Raw genomic sequence first — 20,257 nt, 5'->3', positions numbered from 1 at the left:
ATAGAAAAGAAAAAAAAAGATTCCTACCACGATACTTCGACGGCATACAGCTTTATATGTTATTATAGCAAGAATTGATGTCATCACCAGTTATTTATTTTAATGATATTCAAGTGTGACAGACACGTTGGAAGGAAATCAACAGACAGAATAATGTATTTCCAAATTGCGCCACCGAATTTATATTACGAAACAATCCGTCAAATGAAACAGAAATTAGACAGGATGGGCGAGGCAAAATACTCCAAAATGACTTCAAACATGTTATTTTTTACCTCTGTAAAGGAAGCAGTTTTTTCTTTCAGTTTTTATTTCGGAACGCATAACCTGAGCATCGTGTTGTTATATAGGGCATTTCATGCATTAAAATACACAATTGTTAAAACGTACCGGGCTTTTCCCTTCCTCCTAAATATTATATATGCTCCCTTCCCTTCTCGATTTGTTACAGGGTTTCATAACAATAACTAATTATTTCAGGTTCTGGTTTCTTTTCTTCTTTGCTTGTGATATACTTGCAGGGTACTCAAAAGGTAGCATGTGGGCCACATCTGGCCGCCTCAAAAGATTGCAATTCAATTCTCGAAAGAAAAACATATTGGCCCACAATCATTCGCTAATCTGGTATGTCTTGCGATTGAGCATGCCCCACCTGTCTCTTATTCATTCTCTTTGTCGATTTGTTCCAACCAACGTTTATTTCGGCCCCCACACCTCAGTAGCGGAGCGTCCATACAGTCAGGGGGCGGATGCCCCCCCCCTTAACGCACTCAAATGGACTGCTGGCGCCCTTTTCAGCTTTTTACCATGCACGTTTTACTTATTCGCGATTATTGACTTTTTTTTATAGCGCTCTCATCTACCTATTGACATTTGTCACATTATCTACAAATTAACAAGGCACGAAAAGGTCATTTCCGGCGATCTAGGGAGTATCTTTACTCAAAAAATGTCTGTACGCTCCGCGCCAACCTGTGGTGGCGCTCCGCTTAGATAGTGTCGAAAGCGCCCCTACATACCATTCTGGTCCCCCTAACCAAAACCCTTAGCTCCGCCACTGCCACCCCCCCCCCCCTTTATCTCCACCTCCACCCTGCACGCCTTTTGGACTTCGGCCGGACTCCAAGAGACCCACAGCCACGTTTTCTCAGAGAGAGAGAGAGAGAGGTGGAGAGTGAAACAAAAAAAGGGTGTAGCATGCATGCACATAACAGTTTCACTTGAATATGGATTCAAGCCAGGAATCGAGGACAACTTTGACACACCTTATTCTAACGTGTTGCAATGAGACGCAATAGAAACTGAAATATTAAGTGACAAGGGAAAATCACGAATCTCTTATCTAACTAATAACTACATTCAAGCAGTAGAAAGGTTTGAAGAGGAAATGACTCTATGCAAACAACCTCTGCTTACATTGTGGGTTGTTTCGTTGCACGGACGTCAGGTTATAAAGTGGTTACTGTAGTGCGGGGTGTTCATATAGTTTTATATAGTGGTGGTGATAAGCACTGCGTAACTGACGTTATAGCATAAACCACGGGGATTTACGAAATCAATTCAAGTTATATCTTCCTTGTATTTGCCGCTTTTTTATTGGGACTTTTAAGAAACTGGGACTAATTCTAAAGAAGAGATTGAACTTTAACGGTGAATTTGTATATTTGACATATACTTGAGAAATTATGAAGCAAGGAAGAATGATTCTTTGGAGACTTGTGTTGGCCGCTGTAACAGGTGTGTTTCTCTTAATATTATGGTGATCGGTTTACAACCGTTTCTGCTTTCATGAGCTAAGCTTTTAGTTTTACTAAAGTTTTATTTTGGGAATATATCATACTAATAGTATGCTTACACTGTTTGGTATAGGCTTTACAGTATGTTAAGTCATGTATGCGTGTAGCATCTCAGATAGCGAAAGTAAAAATAATTGGGGAAAAAAAGTGAATTCGTTTATTTTATGTAGGAAGCTATTGCTTACAGTATAACCACCCCTATACTTCCCTCCCAACCAGGTTACCATAATAATTCATATGAAATTAGAGATATGTAGAAACAATATTATAACATAGCGGGGAAAAAAAGAGAAATATAACATAATACTAGAAAAATGTTATGCCAGACGTAATAGTTTGGTTGACCGAAATACTGAACCTAATTCCTTCCTTGTTTATCATTGAACGGATGGCCTAGAAGAACGAAGAACATATACTGAGCAATTCTGGTGGCATTTTCATGTAATTCGTTGCAATTGTCACAGCTGGTATTATAAGTTAGACTTTGAAGCAAACAGGTGTGATGTTAGTATAGTTGAACACTGAGAGCAAAATGTTTAACTTTATTTGTTAATGTTGTCACTTTATCGTTTGGATTGGACAGGGTTTCAACTTTACTGTAGGGGATTTGATGTGAAGACAACAATACCCAGTCCCCCACACCCACCCCTCCCACTACACCACCGAAACTGCCACCCAATGACTGTATAGTGTATTCATATGTTTATGAATAATCATTTTGAAGAAGAGAATTCGCATACATACATTTGAAAGAGAAGCATAGAACAAAATTCATGAAATAAATTTGTTGCCTCTGTTATATCCCTTGAACTTGTAGTCCATGGTTCTATAACCAAGCCACTTTGTTCATTTGGACAGATTTCTTAAAATATCGTTTGACGTTACTAGTTATGTGGCTTTGAAGAGGGGATTGGAAACGTGAGCCTTCATTTGTGCATACCCCAATAGGAATTACTAATTCCAGATTTTACCTGAAAAAAAGACACTTTTCATGTTGTATAAAGAAGCTTATCCGGACCGAAATATATATCTTGTCCCATGTCATATCTTATTTGATTGTTTATTATACAACAAAAAATGTATAACATTCTTAGAATTCAATTCAATTTCTTTATTCCCTTTTTTACAGTTACACTGTGCTACGGTCAAGTAAATAGTAAGTCAACTGTCTATATGTCTGTGTATCTGTATGTGTGTATGTCTGCTTGCTTAACAACCTTTGTGACTGTGCATATCAAATTGTTCCTCTCGCCTCCGCCCCTATATTTATGTATTTTCAATAGTAATTTAATAATAGATGAGGTGGACTTCGGAATTCCAAATTACTGTTATATTGTTTCTTTATAATCAGCACACTATATATGCTGTGCTTTGGCACGGAAAGTCAAAGTGATCCCATGACGTCATAGGACCCATCCGTTCCTTTACATCGAAGCTGTGACCATGTGGTGGTGTCGATGATTTGCTTATAATACAGAATCACTGATATTCTTTCTCGCATATAAAATCACTTTCAAGGAGACACACACTCAACCATCATTATTGGTCTATGTGATAGAGGTAAATATCATGAAATCTTCACAAAACAGGTAATTCGATTCGAAAGATATCACATATTTCAAGGCGTCACAAACCAAAATGTGATAGAGATACCAGTGATGAACAACGTCACCAAACACATAAGAAGTGTCTCATTCTATTTGGGAGATATCACAAATTTAATGTTTTCCCACACAAATGGCTGAAGACTTGATCAAGTCAGGTATGACGTCATCGAGCCTCATTTGCTTCAGTTTTATTTACGTAGTTTTTTTCTTCTATATTCATTTACAGTGTTTATTTTATGTATAATGGCGATGGGTTTTGCATATGCTTAGTCTAAAATGTTTTACCTCTTCACATGTTCTAATGGTAGCAATGGTTTCAATGTCAACACGGTCAACATCTATCTAGAAAATATTAACAGAATCCCGAAGAGAAAATTGAACAGTTTAAGATCCCAGTGCCGCTACAAAGGTTTTCGTCACAAAGGTCTCTGTCATGCAAGCCAAAAATGATGGTTGGATTTATGTCCACTTCAAGCGCGAACATAAATGGTTTCCTGACGTTATTAACTTTAAATATTTTGCAATAGTTTTATTTTCTTCATCATAGGCACATCATGGGGTCAAAGGTTATAAAGTAAAACTAGTAAACAATAACTGTTGTTGTTTGTTTGTTTTCTTTTTGCATTACACTCCTGTCCAAATGTAAGAATGACCCGCCATATTCTCATCACCCCTGTAGATAAATAAGACTACAATTTGTATCGTATTCAAATTATACCAAATGCCAAAGGTCAGCAGTTCAATAGAGGTCATTTGTTACAGTTGGTCAGACTACGTGTGTGTTGTTGTAGTACCTGTCATGCACCGCAAAACCAGAGGGCTCCAGCAACGGAATAGGTACATGTCTTTTGTGCTATTGAACCTCAATAAAATAACAACCAAGTTTTTGTTAAAGTTTGTAACATGCATATGTTTACGAACTGATTATTTTCTCTCTTTACAGAAAGAAAAGAAGCATGTGAAGGAAGAACTCTACACTTGAGTTGCAATAATAGCAAAGTCATACATATTCATGATGCTTTGTATGGCCGAACGACAGAAACAATCTGTAAGGAAATAGTAAGTTAACATAGTGACTTATACCGAAATATAAAGCTTCATTAATGCTTTACACACACACACACACACCCACACACACATATATATATATATATATATATATATATATATATATATATATATATATATATATATAAACATATATATATATATATATATATATATATATAAACTATTCTCTATATTTGTCATATCTGTAGAGTTGCCTGTTTTATGTTCTATCTATATTCATTTATGTATTCCATTGATTGATACGACACCCTACATGCTAAATAAAGGCTGAAATTCTGTTACCACGATCACTTTGGTCCTTAGCAGTTTGTCGATAGAGATTTAATGGTGATCATTCGTGGGGATAGATAGCCATGTAATGTCACATGGAGGTATACCCACAGTAGGGATACATGATGGGGGACATGTTGGATGTTGAGTCAGCATGCCAATATACTACTCAGCTAATATGAATGGCGTAATGTTAGTTCTTCGTGTATTATTCATATGGACTGTATCAGTTTCAAATATGTACATAGATTGTTAAACCGCTCGGCAATTCGTCCGACAATTTCTGTTTACGTGATCGCCAATTATTCGCTATCCGTAACCGCTGGAACGTTACAATATAGGCCTATACTAAACGTTTTCTCTTGACATAAAATTACATCCTCCTTTCCTCTCTTTTCCATTAAGCATTACATGTACTACCCACACTCTCATTAGCTTGGTTTATATTCAGATATTGCTATGTAGTATTATTTACATATTAGTTGAATCTCAGCATGCACTTTATATGCTTTTATTATAATTATTATTTAAGGAAAGGAAAGGAAATTTAAAGATAGAGCCCTTGAGAAATACATCAAATAACGATAGAGTCCTTATGAAATAAATCAAATAAAGATAGAGCCCTTATGAATTACATCAAATAAAGATAGAGCCCTTGTGAAATACATCAAATAACGATAGAGTCCTTATGAAATACATCAAATAACGATAGAGCCTTTATGAAATACATCAAATAACGATAGAGTCCTTACAAAATACATCAAATAAAGATAGGGCCTTTATGAAATACATCAAATGAAGATAGAGCTCTTATGAAATACATCAAATAAAGATAGAGCTTTTATTAAGAGCAGCTAATCATGTCCATTCATCTGTGTTCATTTATGTTATAATCTATGTTCATTTTTGTTCAAATCAGGAGCCCCCAGTGGATGGTTGTGAAGCAGAAAATTCACTATCAATCGTTAAAGAAGAGTGTGAAAACCAAACTAGTTGCTCTGTGGAAGCGACTAATGATGTTTTTGGTGATCCGTGCCGAACCATCCAAAAGTACTTAGAGGTTACCTACTCTTGTGGTAAGCCTTACTTTTAACCAAGCATAATAAGGCTGGTTGGGGAGGGAAGGGGGTGTTACAGCTCTACAAAAGCAGTCCTCTATAGAATAATTTAATCAGTCAGAGTATATATGGGATTAAAAATGTCTTCTCATTTTCTAAGAATACTTACAGGGAAAAAAAAGAACAATTTGAAAATTGGGCGTGCCCGACCAAAACAAAAACCATATCGAAGCAAACAACGTCTTTTGTAAAATAAAGATAAAGTATTTTTCCCGTAGTTGTCGAAGAACTCTCTCCCTTGATATATAAACCTGGACACGATCAATCGTGGTGACGTCACTCAATGTTAGATCATCAGGCAAAATAATCATAATAGTCACGTGATCACAGCCTTGATTTTTATGAGCTGGGGTAGCCATTGGGGTCAACCTGATATATGTAGTGACGAGGGAACTATTCTTTTGTGTTCCAGCCTTTGCTTGAGTGTATCTATGTATCATACCAAACGCCCAATATGTATGAGGATAGATTTGTTTAAGTTGTTCTGAAATTCCTTTTCTGAACAGTTAGAATATGTGGTCTTAACGACAAATGCAATAAAACAACAGAGGTCTGCATGAGTGATGGCGGTGTTGACGTTCTTTGCAACTGCGGAGAAGACTACGAGAAAGTCGAAGATGTTTGTAAAGGTAAGTGAATTTGCTGACCTATAGAGTTATTGAATGTATACTTTCATTACATGTATACCTTTATTACATGCATACTGTTGTTACATGTATACTGTTATAACATGCATACTGTTATATCATGTATACTTTTATTACATGCACACTGTTATTACTTACATGATGTTATTGCAGGTATACTGTTATTACATGTATACTTTTATTAAATGCATACTGTTATTCAAGGGCGTAGGAACCGGGGGGGCTGGGGGCGCCAGCCCCCAGTGAAAAATGTGGAGGGGCGGAAGTATCATTCCGCCCCCCGGTTCGCAAGTCAGAAAACCCCTTTTTCATTTCCAAATGAGAAAAAAAAATCTCATTTGGAGCACCAAATTGCATCTAAGGCCAGGTGAAAATACAAAATTAAGTTTACAAAATGGAGTGGGTGTTGAAGTGTGCTATATTGTACCAAATTGCATCTGAGGCCACCTGGAAATGCAAAAAATTCCAAAGGGGAGGGGGATACCCCCTCCCCTTAGACCCATCCCTCAGGCTGGCCATCAGTCTTCAGCCCCCCACTCAAAAGTACCTTCCTACGCCACTGCTGTTATTTCATCCATTATGTCAATATCATGTGTCCTGTTATCGTATGGATATTGCAATTGTATTAAGTATATACAGTTATAGCATGCTTTATTTCATATGTACGGTTAGTACATGAATTCGGATATATCATTAATACTGTTATTAAATATTTACCGTAATTGTGTACATACACTGATATTGTGTGGACACTGCTATTACATGTGTACTGTTTCTGTATAGGTTGCATTATCCTTTTCTGTGGATAATCGCGTATGTGTACTTATTCTATGATTCACATAGCGACACACATTTTGGCATACGTAAAGATTAGTAAAGAAGATGTTAATTTTGAAAATCAAATCTTTACTCAGCCGTGAATTAATCATAAACACAAGGATTCCATAGTCCGATGCCATTTGTCATGTAATTACACAGTTTTAAAGTCCAAAGTATACATATACTGCACAGCACAAGTTTTATAGTTTTTGTTTTATATCAACAGTGTCACAGCAAAAACAAACATCATTAGTAACATGAAAATTAACACTCATATAGTACGGTGGCCGAGAAGAGACACTAAATTCAAAAATAAAATTCCCAAAATTGCCTTTCTCGATTTGTTTCGATGTTTAATCTACAAATTTAGTTTCTTCTTCCTTTTGTTTTCGTCTCTGATTTTTTTAATTTGTTTCTGATTTAGATATTATTTTCATACAGCAATTAAATTGATGTTTTTAGTAATGTCAATATGATACCACCATTACTCGGTATCTTATAAATTTATGCCAGAGTTTAATTTGCAGCTAAGGTGAAATGCCTTACATTTCCTTATTGTTCACAAGTCCTAGTCAATCTTATTCGTATAGTTGCTTCAAACAAACGTTCACTACTCTGTTAACACACGACGTAGTATAGGTAACCGTGTACGTTGCTGTTCTTTTCTCAATATACATATTAGCACGTAGCTAGACACCTACACTTGTTTACTCAAAGATACGGCTGTGTCATGACTTTGGAGTTGTTACTTAGCGACTGAAAAGGTGTTACAGCAAAGGGTTATCTGACAAGATCGGTCGAGCACACGTTTATAATATTCAGTATGGGATATATATATATATATATATATGTATATATATATATATATATATATATATATGTATATATAAATATAAATATATATATATATACATATATATATATATATATATATAGATGTACATAGATGTATATACAGATGTATATATATATATATATATATATATATATATAAATATATATATATATAAATATAAATATATATATATATATATTTATATATATATATATATACATATATATTTATATATATATATATATGTATATGTATATATATATATATGTATATATATACATACATATATATATATATATATATATATATATATATATGTATATATATGTATATATATGTTATGCGCTATCGACCGATTTGCGCCATCGATCGATAGCGCTGCGCTATCTATGGATCCGTCGTTAGCGCAAGCATCGGTAGATCGCGCTGCGCTATCAATCGATAGTTCGTGGGTCGTGTAGGATGAGATTTAAAGGGGAACTGCAGGCCTCGTCTACGTGAATACCCTTGACGTAGACTGAGTTCGTCTACGTGAATACCCTTTACGACATCGAACACGTTTTCAGCATGGACAACTCGCAGGAACTTGGCGCTTCCCTCAAGGCCAGGAAGGTCGACAATCTGAAAATTCCGTGTTTTGACCCAATGTCGGAAGTGCGAGTCCACCTTGATGCTTGGATGAAGAAGATGAGATTTTATGGCATCGTACTTCTCCGCGCTGATGACTGGGCTCTTTGTTGAAGCAGCTTGGCGGTCGACGGTGTCCTGCATGTGTTCTCGAAAAGCTGGCTCTTTTTCCATGTTTACGAATATCGTCACTATATATCAGTACTATATGAGGTCGATAGTCACTGTTGGCCCAATCACATCAGTAATTTAGCAGATTTCTTAGAACCAAGGCCTGAAGACATATGATACAACCTGATACATATGCCTGATTCAGCAATGGATTTAGGTTATCTCCATGATACAACCAATTTATTGGAACTCATTGTATCACTATCAATTGATAACATTTTATTGAATTTATCATAAATATTTACATAGAAAATGGTAATTAAACGGGTAATTTTTAGAAAAATCGGTGATGTGTCCATTAAACAGCACTTGGCGTCATCCTGAAAAAAACATTGTCATTATCAAAAATAGACATACAATCCGTCGATCTGCCTGCGCCATCGATCGATACCTGCGCGATCTACCGATGCTTGCGCTAACGACGGATCCATAGATAGCGCAGCGCTATCGATCGATGGCGCAAATCGGTCGATAGCGCATAACATCTATATATATATATATATATATATATAGATATATATATATGTTTATATATATATATATATATATATATATATATATATATATATATATATATATATATATATATATATATATATATATATATAAAGTCTGTTCAAAGTATCTCTTTCGAGATCCGGCTTTAGGAATCACAAATGATTTTCGAGTTGGATAGCATCATGTTTGATCTCTAGAGTAGGGCAAAATATGTCACCAAAAACAGAACTAGTATTGTTCGATATAGGTGACAAACGCCTACAGTGGAATTACGATCTTCCTTACCGGTTTCGAACCTCTGGACATACAATCAGCGTCCATAGCCTAGTGGTTAGGGTGTCCGCGTACAGAGCGGGAGGCCCGTGGTTCGAATCCCGGTGGAGGCTGAAAGTTTTTTCACTGTTCTTGATTTTCCAACTCATTACGATTTTCATATATATATATATATATATATATACGTACATGTATATATATTTGATGATCGCTCAACGCGTGAAACTCAGGGTTACAACTACTGTGTTACAACTACTAGTGTTCCACTAGCCTCAACATATATTCCGCTCTGTCAACCAGACATAGAGCATTCTGCGCCAAGATAGACGCCAACCAACCAACTCTATATATGTATACACACACACACACACATATATATATATATTTATTTATTTATCAGAGAAGGGTTCCAATAAATCCCCTTATTATGATTTATTGGTTGTTTTCATTACGCTCACTTCCCCAAATGTTTCAGAACTAGTTATATCCTGATATGAACGTTTTCTCTCATTACTTTAGCGACGGGGCTTGAAAATGAACTCATGGATATTATTAATGTAAGTTTTAACTTCCGTCGTAAACTTTTTTAATGCTGCTTTCGTTTTTAATTTCTCCGAAAAACAAAACGTTGCTTGATAACAAAAACATTTTGAAATATATGGACAAAGTTGAGCTTTCTCTCGGAGAGGGGTGGGTCATATTGTACTGAAGTGTTGATAAGGTGTGTGGGGGGAGTTTGGTGACCCTCTTTTGGGACATCTTACATAACTTGAATTTTCCAAGGTGTGTTTTCTGTTAATAAGCATTCTTATAATTTGGTGAGGAATAATATTGTTAACCATTGTCGATTCTTATCACATTATTGCCCGGGTATTCCTCAGTCCTCAGAATCGATAGCAGAAATATCGGATGATGAAGACTTTTTGGAAGAAGATCCACAGAGGATAGAGTTGCTCATCTCATATCTGGAGTCAGTCGTGAGAGCAGGAGAGGCCTCTATTAACGTAAGCAGATCAACAAACTGTCTTATGAAATATAGTGCATATGCTAAGTGTGGGGTAAATGAGAATCACAAGCAACTCGCCATCATATCTTCAGAAATATACGGAGTCATGTATGGCTTGAGTTTGGAACGGTGCCATGGTTAATTGGGATGGGGTGGGAAAGGGAATATGTGTCGGGAATGATGATGAGAGGGGAGAGACATAATAGAGGATGTCACGTATAAAAATATAATTCAAGTACAATCTACAGTAATTTTGCGTTTATTCAATTTTCTTTTTTCTCGGTTATAGGTGACGGACCCAGTGGTAAGAAGCATCAACAATCTTATGAATCTAGACCGAGATGTATTAGAGGATGGCATGATTGAAGGAGGAAGGGCTGTGGCTGCATTAGAGGGACAAATCACAAATTTTCAGACAAATGATGGAAATTTCTCCACAGTTCTTGACAACGTTGGGGTAACTGCGGTTAAAATAGATGCAAGGAGTGTCGGTAGTAGCTTAGCTTATGCATATATATTGCCGGAAAATGAGACACTGTTAGTCGATGGCTCTCTTCAAGAAGGTAATACTCGACTATTCTCTGATGGAGACGCGATACCTCTCGAGAGAACGGCTACATCCATATCGGTACCAACAACGGTTTTAGACTTGCTTGGAAGAGGTAAGAAAGTCTCTTTTACACATCAGTGATACTTTACAGCAGTTACGTAACCAGTTTTGCAAAAGGATGATACTTCTTTAGTACATTAATATGAAGGAAAATTGGAAATAATTCAAATATGATGTTAACTAATTTTAAGGTAGCTCATTTTAAGTATAGTAAAACTGTATATAAATTTTTCCAATTCCAGCTGGTGTCGAGTTGACAGCTGTTCCAGTAACTTTCATAATCTATGGTAATGACGTTCTGTTCAGACCATCAATGCCGACAGAGGCAGAAGAGAATATTGAAGAGGAAGATAAGTCCACAGTAAATGAAAAGGTTGCAAGTCAAATCATCTCCGCCATTATACGAACTGAGAATACCAGCATCGTAAAACTCCCTCAGGATTCACATGTGATTGCAACATTCCTATCAAATCTGGTAAAATGATTCCGTGTGAAAAGAGTTTGCAAGTCCCAATCATATAAATATCTTTATCTGTAAAACTCTGCAATCTGCACGTTTAAAAGCTTAATGGTACAAATACAGTCCACAACGCTCATCCCAAAACTTAATTCTTAATTAGAATTATCTACACATATGTAGTTACATGTCTGTGAAAGTTTTGCCAACTTTGACGGTAATTGTTTCACAAATTTCAAAATGGCAGCAAACTATACATATTATGTATTTATATTACATATTTATTTATATATATATATATATATTATTTATTTATTTATATATATATATATATATATATATATATATATATATCTATATATATTCTAACACAGTATTCCTTATTTGTCAATTATGAGTCATATATTATTTCTTTGCTTTTGTCTAATAATATTTTCTTTTGGAGTACACATTTCTTTATCGTATATACATATATATGGTATGTATGGTATGATATGACCACAATACATGAAGCAAATAAATATAGAATTAGCTTGTTTAAAGAAGCAAGGTACTACTAGATAGCCATGGCATTTCTTCAGAAGGAGGCATTGAAAAAGGCTCACAATAAAGTAATTCTTGTTATGGATGTGTACAGATGAATTACTCATTTCGTGTTCGAGTAAAATTTGGATTAAAGTTGTATCTCTGGATAGTTGTACGTCTGGAAGTTATTGATAATTGAGTTTTCTTAAAATCGGTCAGTATGCACTTGGATCAAATATAGTTGTGATATAATAGATGCACACTGACGAAAAAATAATTCTTATCTTGATTTATTTTCCCCTATTATTTTCAGAATTAGACTTTTAGGAATGAAGTTCATAAGATAACATTAAGTAACATATGAATATATTCTGTGACAAGTAATGTTATGAGCCTATTTTTCACTGCAGAAAATAAGTGTAGAAGAAACTATTGAAGCACAGGACTGTGTTGTTTGGAGTTATAATGAAAACACCGGGGAAGGGTTTTGGACAAAAGACGGGTGTAAGAGGATGTTCCACGATAATCGTGACCTTACCATGTGTTCATGTGATCGGCTGGGCAGTTTTGCTATCCTTATTGTAAGCATTTATTATCTTATATTTTTCAACTTTTGTTATTGTATTGGAAGCAGATGTGACACCTGCAAACATGTGTACATCTATTCACCCATAATATATCCACACACAAACTGCACAATGCACACGTAAATGATAGGTGATTTACTATAAGAAGGAGCAAATCGGCAAATCATGAAAAGACAATGGTCATTCAAAGTGAAAATAAAATATAATTAAGGTATATCTTTAAAGGAATAATCAATAAATCAATCTGAACAGAAAACTTTAGATTTAATTAGAATTAATCAATTAATCAAATAGCAGGCTCGTTTGCTTATATGAAAATTTCATACAATACTTTCTTCGTCTTTATTGTTGTACACTTTTAAATGCCATTGAACATGCAAACATTTGCTCAGACTTGAGCTTTTACAGCAAATGGTTCATATAACCGTCTTCAAAGTACTTCTTTCATATCTTAATTTGATATCATATAATCAAGCGAAATGAACAATGTAACCGACTTTATCTAAATCTACATCTAAATCATCACAACTTCATCGCATTAAGGCGAAAAGTCATCCGCACCAGCGTTTCTTGGAAAACCATACATGCAATCACATGTGAAGTAAGTCATATAAACTGTACAACAACATGACTTAACATGAGGCAATGGCCAACGTTGAGTAAATCCGTTTATATTTTCTATTGTTCAACAGAGAGTTCGTAAGGGACCCGTGGAGGATCAAGTTGCTTTATACTATGTTACTTTGATCGGATCGATAATCTCGGGATTAGCTCTGGTAGGATGTCTGATAGTCTTTGTCTCCTTAAAGTAAGTTACTGAGCACATGAAGTCTATCATATATGACGTTTGAATTAAGCATCACATCCCCTCTTCAGTGCTACTTCTGTCGCCATCTTACAATATTGACTCAGACCAATATCGTTAGTTTAACTGTCGTAGTAAAATGTTACGAATGCCATGAATACCGGCATAGATGATTGTCTTAATGTGTTTTTTAATGTAAATTAATGTAACATGTTCATATGTTCGACATTTATAAAGATCTGTCTTTCTCTATTGAGATTCGATATCGTATTTACTTCTTACATCGTACAAATGTCACCCAAGATAGAGCCTGGGCACACAACTAAGCAACTTGACCCATCCGTAACCCCAGTCACCTTACATTGCGACTGTAACTGTTAATCATCATCATCTCACGAGTCTCTTCGACTGGGATTCAAGTAGCTTCAATGCTAATAACAGGAAATCACTGAAGGTCTTTACTAACTTTAAAAGACTATCTTTAATATTTTATGTAATGCTAGGCTTCTTTTATTTTAGATCTTTCAGGTCGAAGCAGCCAACTCATATCCACATCAACCTTTGTCTATCTCTACTGGGCTTCTACATCGCCTTCCTACTGAGCCCTCTAGCAGTGGGGAAGGATATCTATTGCACGTTAGCCTCAGTGATCATCCATTTCTTCTGTCTTTCTACTTTGGCTTGGATGTCCGCAGAAGCTGTGAACATGTACTATTTATTCCTCAAAACTGAAAGGACCACCGTTCGACACTTTATACCAATAGCTTGTCTACTAGCTTATGGTAAGTTAGTTTTAGGGACTTTTATAACTTTTTAATGGGTTGCAATCCGATCGAAGGATTCCGACAGAATGCCACTGACCGTATCGAATGGACGGTTACTTTAAATAGGTAATGGAGAATGGTCCATAGAGTACTACCCAAACATAAAAATTGACAATTGGTCAAACTTCGACTTGTGGTCCATATTTTTTGGTCACCAAAGGAACCTTGTTTAGCAATTAAATAATGAAATATAATTTTAAAAATCATCATGTTTCTGACTGTTTTTGTTGTTGTTACAATCAGGATTACCGGCCGCTTGTGCTCTTCTTGTGGTGTTCCTCGACAATAGCACTGATTTCCAATCTGCGAGCTAGTAAGTCTCAGACAGTTTGATTTTTTCAGCCTCTCTCTTCTTTATATTACGAGGTGTAAGCCACATGGCTATGGTGATGTTATATACCGAGGGTGCTCGTTGCTACCAGTTCTTTATCTTAGATTTGATTCAAGAAGACAATGTGAATCCAATTTTTGTGTCCCCTTTAATTAGCATGCAATGACCGACACAATTTAATTTACTAGCAAAAAGGGAAGGGTGTTGGGCAAGTGGTGGTGGTGGTGACGGTGGAGGAGGGTGTTGGGGCCGGGATACGTGGCGTAAATGGTGAAAGAATTTATTTTCCTGATTGTGATGTAATATTCCAATGTGGCGTAAATGGTGAAAGAATTTATTTTCCTGATTGTGATGTAATATTCCAATTTACGACAAACGTGCACAAAATCCATTTTATGCCACAGGTTGCTGAAATCTTTCTGTTATGATACATATTGACATTGAAATATTGATTTAATAAGTGTTACGTACGATAAATATTCGGTTATTACATCTTTATTAACCGATGTAAGTGCCTAGTTGCATTAAAATATCTGGTCTTGAAATTAACAATCTTAATTCTATTATTTATGTTTTGCATCTTTTTTCTCTATATCTATTTTCCCCTCTCCAAAGCTGCTTCATCCATCCTGGTTATGCACTCTACTTTGGTTTTCTGACAGAAGTGGGTGCCATGTTTGTGTTTAATTTCATCATCTTTATCTGGGTGATTCGTAAAATACTCTGCCGCCCTCTCATGGTCAGCCAAACGGCCAAAAACGCCAAACGCAATGAGATCATCAAGCGAGTCCGCCACGCAATACTCTTCTGGTTCGTACTCGGTCTGTCTTGGATTTTCGGATTTTCTGCTGCCGTCGATACCAAAACTCTTATATTTGATTATCTCTACTGTTTCTTCATCTCAATGCAGGGCATATTAATGTTCCTGTTATTGTGTGTGGCCAATCCTGCATTTAAAGTAAAATTTAAGAGAACGGGTTCTACGCAAACAAAGGTTACCAGACAGGCTACGGCGAGAAGCTTGCCATCTTCACAGCACGGGTCAAGTAGTCGATCTAACATACCTATGGATAGTATGGACAATCCGTCTACATCTGCAACCAAATAAATCCTTTGGTTTCGATTTTGTCTCCTATAATATCAAGTGGGAACTGCAAAGTTTACATTTCTTGCATTTTTTCCTTCACGTTCTGCATGGTCAGTTGCTTTGTTAAATGCAGCCCTCATCTCATCATTGTCCACATGCTAAAGCTGTAATTTTGAAGTGTATGTTTATGACAAGCGTGATGAAGAATGTTTCATCGCAACCAACTACTCTCTACTATAGCAGTTACATGTATGAATCACAACCTAGGATGTTCATATGTATGTGGATCACAACCATTTGTTCTTCGACTTAGATAATAACAGTGGTGAACATGACGTCATTCAGCACCATTGAGAGGTGTATTTCAGAACCTATGTTTATGGATGAAAGTTAGCCACCACAAACTGAATGATGACAGGACTGATCTACTTGTTTTAACTCCTCCATACTTTAAGGAGAGGATCCCGGTCTCTATAATACAAGTGGGGAGTGATGTTGTTGAGAGCTCATCATCTGTACGTGACCTGGGTATCATATATGTGTCATCAATCTGCAGGGCAGCATACCATCACTTGCACAACATCAATGCCATATTAAAGTCACTTGATATCAGAACTGATGAAACATTGGTTCATGCTTTTGTCACATCTCGTCTAGATTGTTGTAATAGTGTTTTAGCTGGCCTTCACAAATGTTGAATAAACAAGCTTCAGGTTGTCCAAAAGAGTGCAGCTAGAATTATTCTTAACATGATAAAACCTAAGCATATATTCTCAGCACCATATCACCTTCACTGGTTTCCAATTCAACAAAGAATCAACTATCAAATACTTGGATGAGCAAACACCTCAATATCTGTGTGATCATTATCTCCTCTCACAAGCCAACTCATATTCTCCGCTCTCAACATGCTAAACTCCTTATTGAACCTTGCTTCAAATTCAATGGATTTACGGTGGTCATGCATTTTGTTAGAATTGACCCTCGTTAATGGAATCACATTCCACATAAACTCAGACAGTTCCACTCCCTGAACAGTTTTAAGAAACAGCTTAAAACCTTTCTCATTCAAGGCGCTTTTGAAGTGGTCCACAATATCAGTGCTTTATAAATACTGATTGATGATGATGTTCATGATGATGATGATGATGACCACGACAATGACGACGACTGCATTTTCTCCACATTCAAGAGAAAGTAAATGAATACTCAAATATCAAGTTTGCCAATATTGTGTTGAAAAAAATCACTTTTAAGGGAGTTAGAATTGCCTTATGTAAATGAAATGTTTTTTTTTTTTTTAGAACAGAACCTGACAGTCCTTTCAAATTTCCAAAACAGCAGAGACATTGCTTTAACTCAAATGAAATAGGTTTAAAACGTCTTCATTTCCCTGTCACAGAGGATAGCCATTAACAAACACTAAAGATTCAAGAAATGGTAGCTCAAAACCAACTGCAATATTTAATTTGTGCCATTAAACCCTTTAAAGACACACAATGGTATTTTAAGGAACTCTTCTATATGTCTTGCAATAATTAGGAGTATATTTTTCATGCGAAAAGTTTTGGGTAAATACTAATGACATGTTATTAAAGTCTGCGTTAGAAACAAAACTTATGTAAAATATCCTGGTTGGGAGTACGTCTACGTAGAAGCAGTGAAAATAAAAATAGGGTAACCAAAATGGAGGTATGCTATAGTGATCTTCCCAATCATGAACACAGAGTGTTTTATTATACATGTTCAGTGGAAGTTAAAACTCGACTGGCCATGGTGTGATTGTGACAGGCTCTGCTGCAATCTTGATATAGAGAGGATGCTCATAGATAAGCTACAGCATGGAAGATTGTAAGCACTCTTGATAAAACTACAAGAACAGTCAGAGAGAAGAAAGTAAATATATATAAAGAGATCATTGCTCTAACCATTTATTTAGATCAGAAGCAGAAGGATCCATAACAAACCTAACTAAAATACCTCCAAAGCTACAGGATGTAATTAAAATTATGTACAGAAATCATTTCTATAGTGAGTAAACTGTAACACATAACGAGACCCTACTGGTAAATATAACGTCATACTAACGTCATGCAGTAATACTAAGTGAGGAATCTATTCACAATATTACATCCTCAGTTATTTTATGTGAATAAGATCTTTTTTAACTAAATTTTGCATCCATCATCTCAAGAGTAAGTAGCATCATCAGCATAAAGCAATACTTTTTTTCATTTCACTTCAATAACAAAAAATGTACCCTGGTTCAGCTGATAAAAATAGCCAAATATACACAGAGAATATAACAAGGTTTGAGGTTTTTCCTGTTATCAGTTTTTTTAATTTTTCAACTTCTTGGTTTATTACTATTATGTTCATATTGATTATTGCATTTACATATACATCTTAATTTTTACTGTAAGGAATGCCTGAAGAATTGTAGGGAGGCAGGTGTAAAGATTTTTCTCCTATAAACTTTAATTTCACTTTTACACTTCTTATGTATTTATTATTTTCATATTGAACAGTGTACTGACAAATTGATTGATGTGTTAAAGGGGTACTTGAGTGTGTTAACATTATATCTTCATGTTTACTTAATTTGTTAAAGAATGCTAGTAGACTTGGGGGGAGGAGGCGGGGGTTGGGCGAGGGGGATAGGGCGAGGCAGCATTATCAGTATTATCAGTTCATAAAAGCAAAACAATAAGTTCAAAAGCTATTGTGTATGTAATCATTTGATAATAACTTTCATAGAATGTATGTTGTACATTAAAAATGTGAGATTGGAGGAAGTGGAAATGCAAATATGGTTACCAAGATTCAAGCTAAAACATTGAAGTTATCATGATCCCAATTATGAGCACGGAAGTGACTATTGAACACTGTGCAAGTTGTGATGAGGGCTATTGAAGAGTTCGAATATTAAATCTTTATTTATTGTATGTTGTTAATGAATGCTACTAGAGGGAATGGGATGGGGAGGGGGTGTAATATCAGTTCATAACAGGAAACAATAGCTAGAACAGCTATTTGAGTGTATGTAATCTTCTGATAACCACTTTCCATAGACTGTATCATGTTGTGCATTTTGCATTAAAAATATGTTCATCGTGTTAGCATTTATACAAACGTTATTTGACTATTTACTCAGATTTATATACAAGTAAAGTAAACCTGGATAACTCCATTGTTTCACCTAGTTTCTTTATAGAATGTCTGTGTTTGTTTTGTTCTTTCAACTTTCATTTGATGAAGAGAAACAATGTTCAATTTTTCATGGTGTATGATACATGGACAACTAAATTAGATTATTGTCATACTTTCTGCATCGCTTCATACGTTAAAGAAGTAGATTTTTACATTCCTCCTTTAATTTGGTAATCAGAGCACCGATACGGGTTTCTTATTTGTGGGGCGTGGTGTGGGCAAAACAGCCCGAGGCCAAGAATTGTCAAAATTCAACAACTTTACATGTTAAAATATGTTTATTTGGAAATCATTGCTTTGAAATTATTGAGGCCATGCCCCGCCCACAACCCGTTGTCGGTGGCTCTGCAAATTTCATTTCAAAATATGATACCTATATGCCTGGTTTCATTACAATTTCGGTTTGTTCATGCAGTGGAGTTATTTAGTTCAATGTTGGTTTGCTTTGTTTCCATATCTTTGGAGCTAGACCAATATATGAAAAAAACAAATCTTTCAACTTATTTCCCCTACAAGAATACCATTATAGTAATATCACAGTCAAGAAACTTATTACGACCGCCCTCTCCCCAGTACAAAACAAAGTATGGCATAAAGGTTAGAACATGCTTGTCGCATCTATTCAAAGTACCTAGACTGTACAAATGTGCCTAAACGACGGATCCTGCGTGATGGTGAGTAACAACTAAAGACTGACGTTCCATATGCCTTTCCCTATAATGAGAAACGCCTTTGAATGGCTCTCATCGGCTCATGTTATTTAAATCTGTTAACCGAGAACTGTGCACCGGCTGCATGGGCCGAAATGTTGGAAAGTTTACTATAGCTTTGGGATCACATTACAATTAATCTTTTGTTTTCAATTGTGTCTATCAATCTGTAAATATAACAGAAAATCACTACGACCGTCTAATTGCAAATTCGAATAGACATGGCTAGAGGGTCAGGAAGCATGCTTTAGGGAATGGAAAATAGTTCAGTGAATTGTAAAAAGCTTAGGCGTTGCTGACCAGAACAGGATAAACATCAGCTTTGGTGAACATTCTAATTTATACATTTGTTTGATTTACACTGCAGCTATGT

At 35.7% G+C, this 20,257-nt stretch overlaps 2 protein-coding genes across 2 annotated transcripts in view; both read left to right on the top strand.

Annotated features, from left to right (window-relative positions):
- Positions 1 to 1,467: 1,467 nt before the first annotated feature.
- Positions 1,468 to 20,257, top strand: part of LOC139980707 (adhesion G-protein coupled receptor G2-like) — a 63,203-nt gene continuing 44,413 nt past the window's right edge. The window contains exon 1 of the mRNA XM_071992561.1: positions 1,468 to 1,737. Within this exon, the coding sequence (XP_071848662.1) occupies positions 1,686 to 1,737 (52 nt within the window). The 5' untranslated portion in view covers positions 1,468 to 1,685. The remainder of the gene's footprint in view (positions 1,738 to 20,257) is intronic.
- On the top strand, positions 5,683 to 19,270 carry LOC139980714 (adhesion G-protein coupled receptor G2-like). Its single transcript, XM_071992576.1, has 10 exons — positions 5,683 to 5,820; positions 6,369 to 6,491; positions 10,614 to 10,736; positions 11,028 to 11,400; positions 11,591 to 11,823; positions 12,741 to 12,911; positions 13,610 to 13,725; positions 14,242 to 14,504; positions 14,790 to 14,859; positions 15,493 to 19,270. The coding sequence occupies exons 2-10, from the start codon at positions 6,426 to 6,428 to the stop codon at positions 15,983 to 15,985; spliced, it is 1,908 nt and encodes a 635-aa protein (XP_071848677.1). The 5' UTR covers positions 5,683 to 5,820; positions 6,369 to 6,425; the 3' UTR covers positions 15,986 to 19,270.

Source organism: Apostichopus japonicus, chromosome 15, assembly GCF_037975245.1.
Source record: "Apostichopus japonicus isolate 1M-3 chromosome 15, ASM3797524v1, whole genome shotgun sequence".
Taxonomy (NCBI): domain Eukaryota; kingdom Metazoa; phylum Echinodermata; class Holothuroidea; order Aspidochirotida; family Stichopodidae; genus Apostichopus; species Apostichopus japonicus.
The sequence above is the reverse complement of the archived record's forward strand: the minus strand, read 5'-3'. Positions and strand labels throughout refer to the sequence as shown.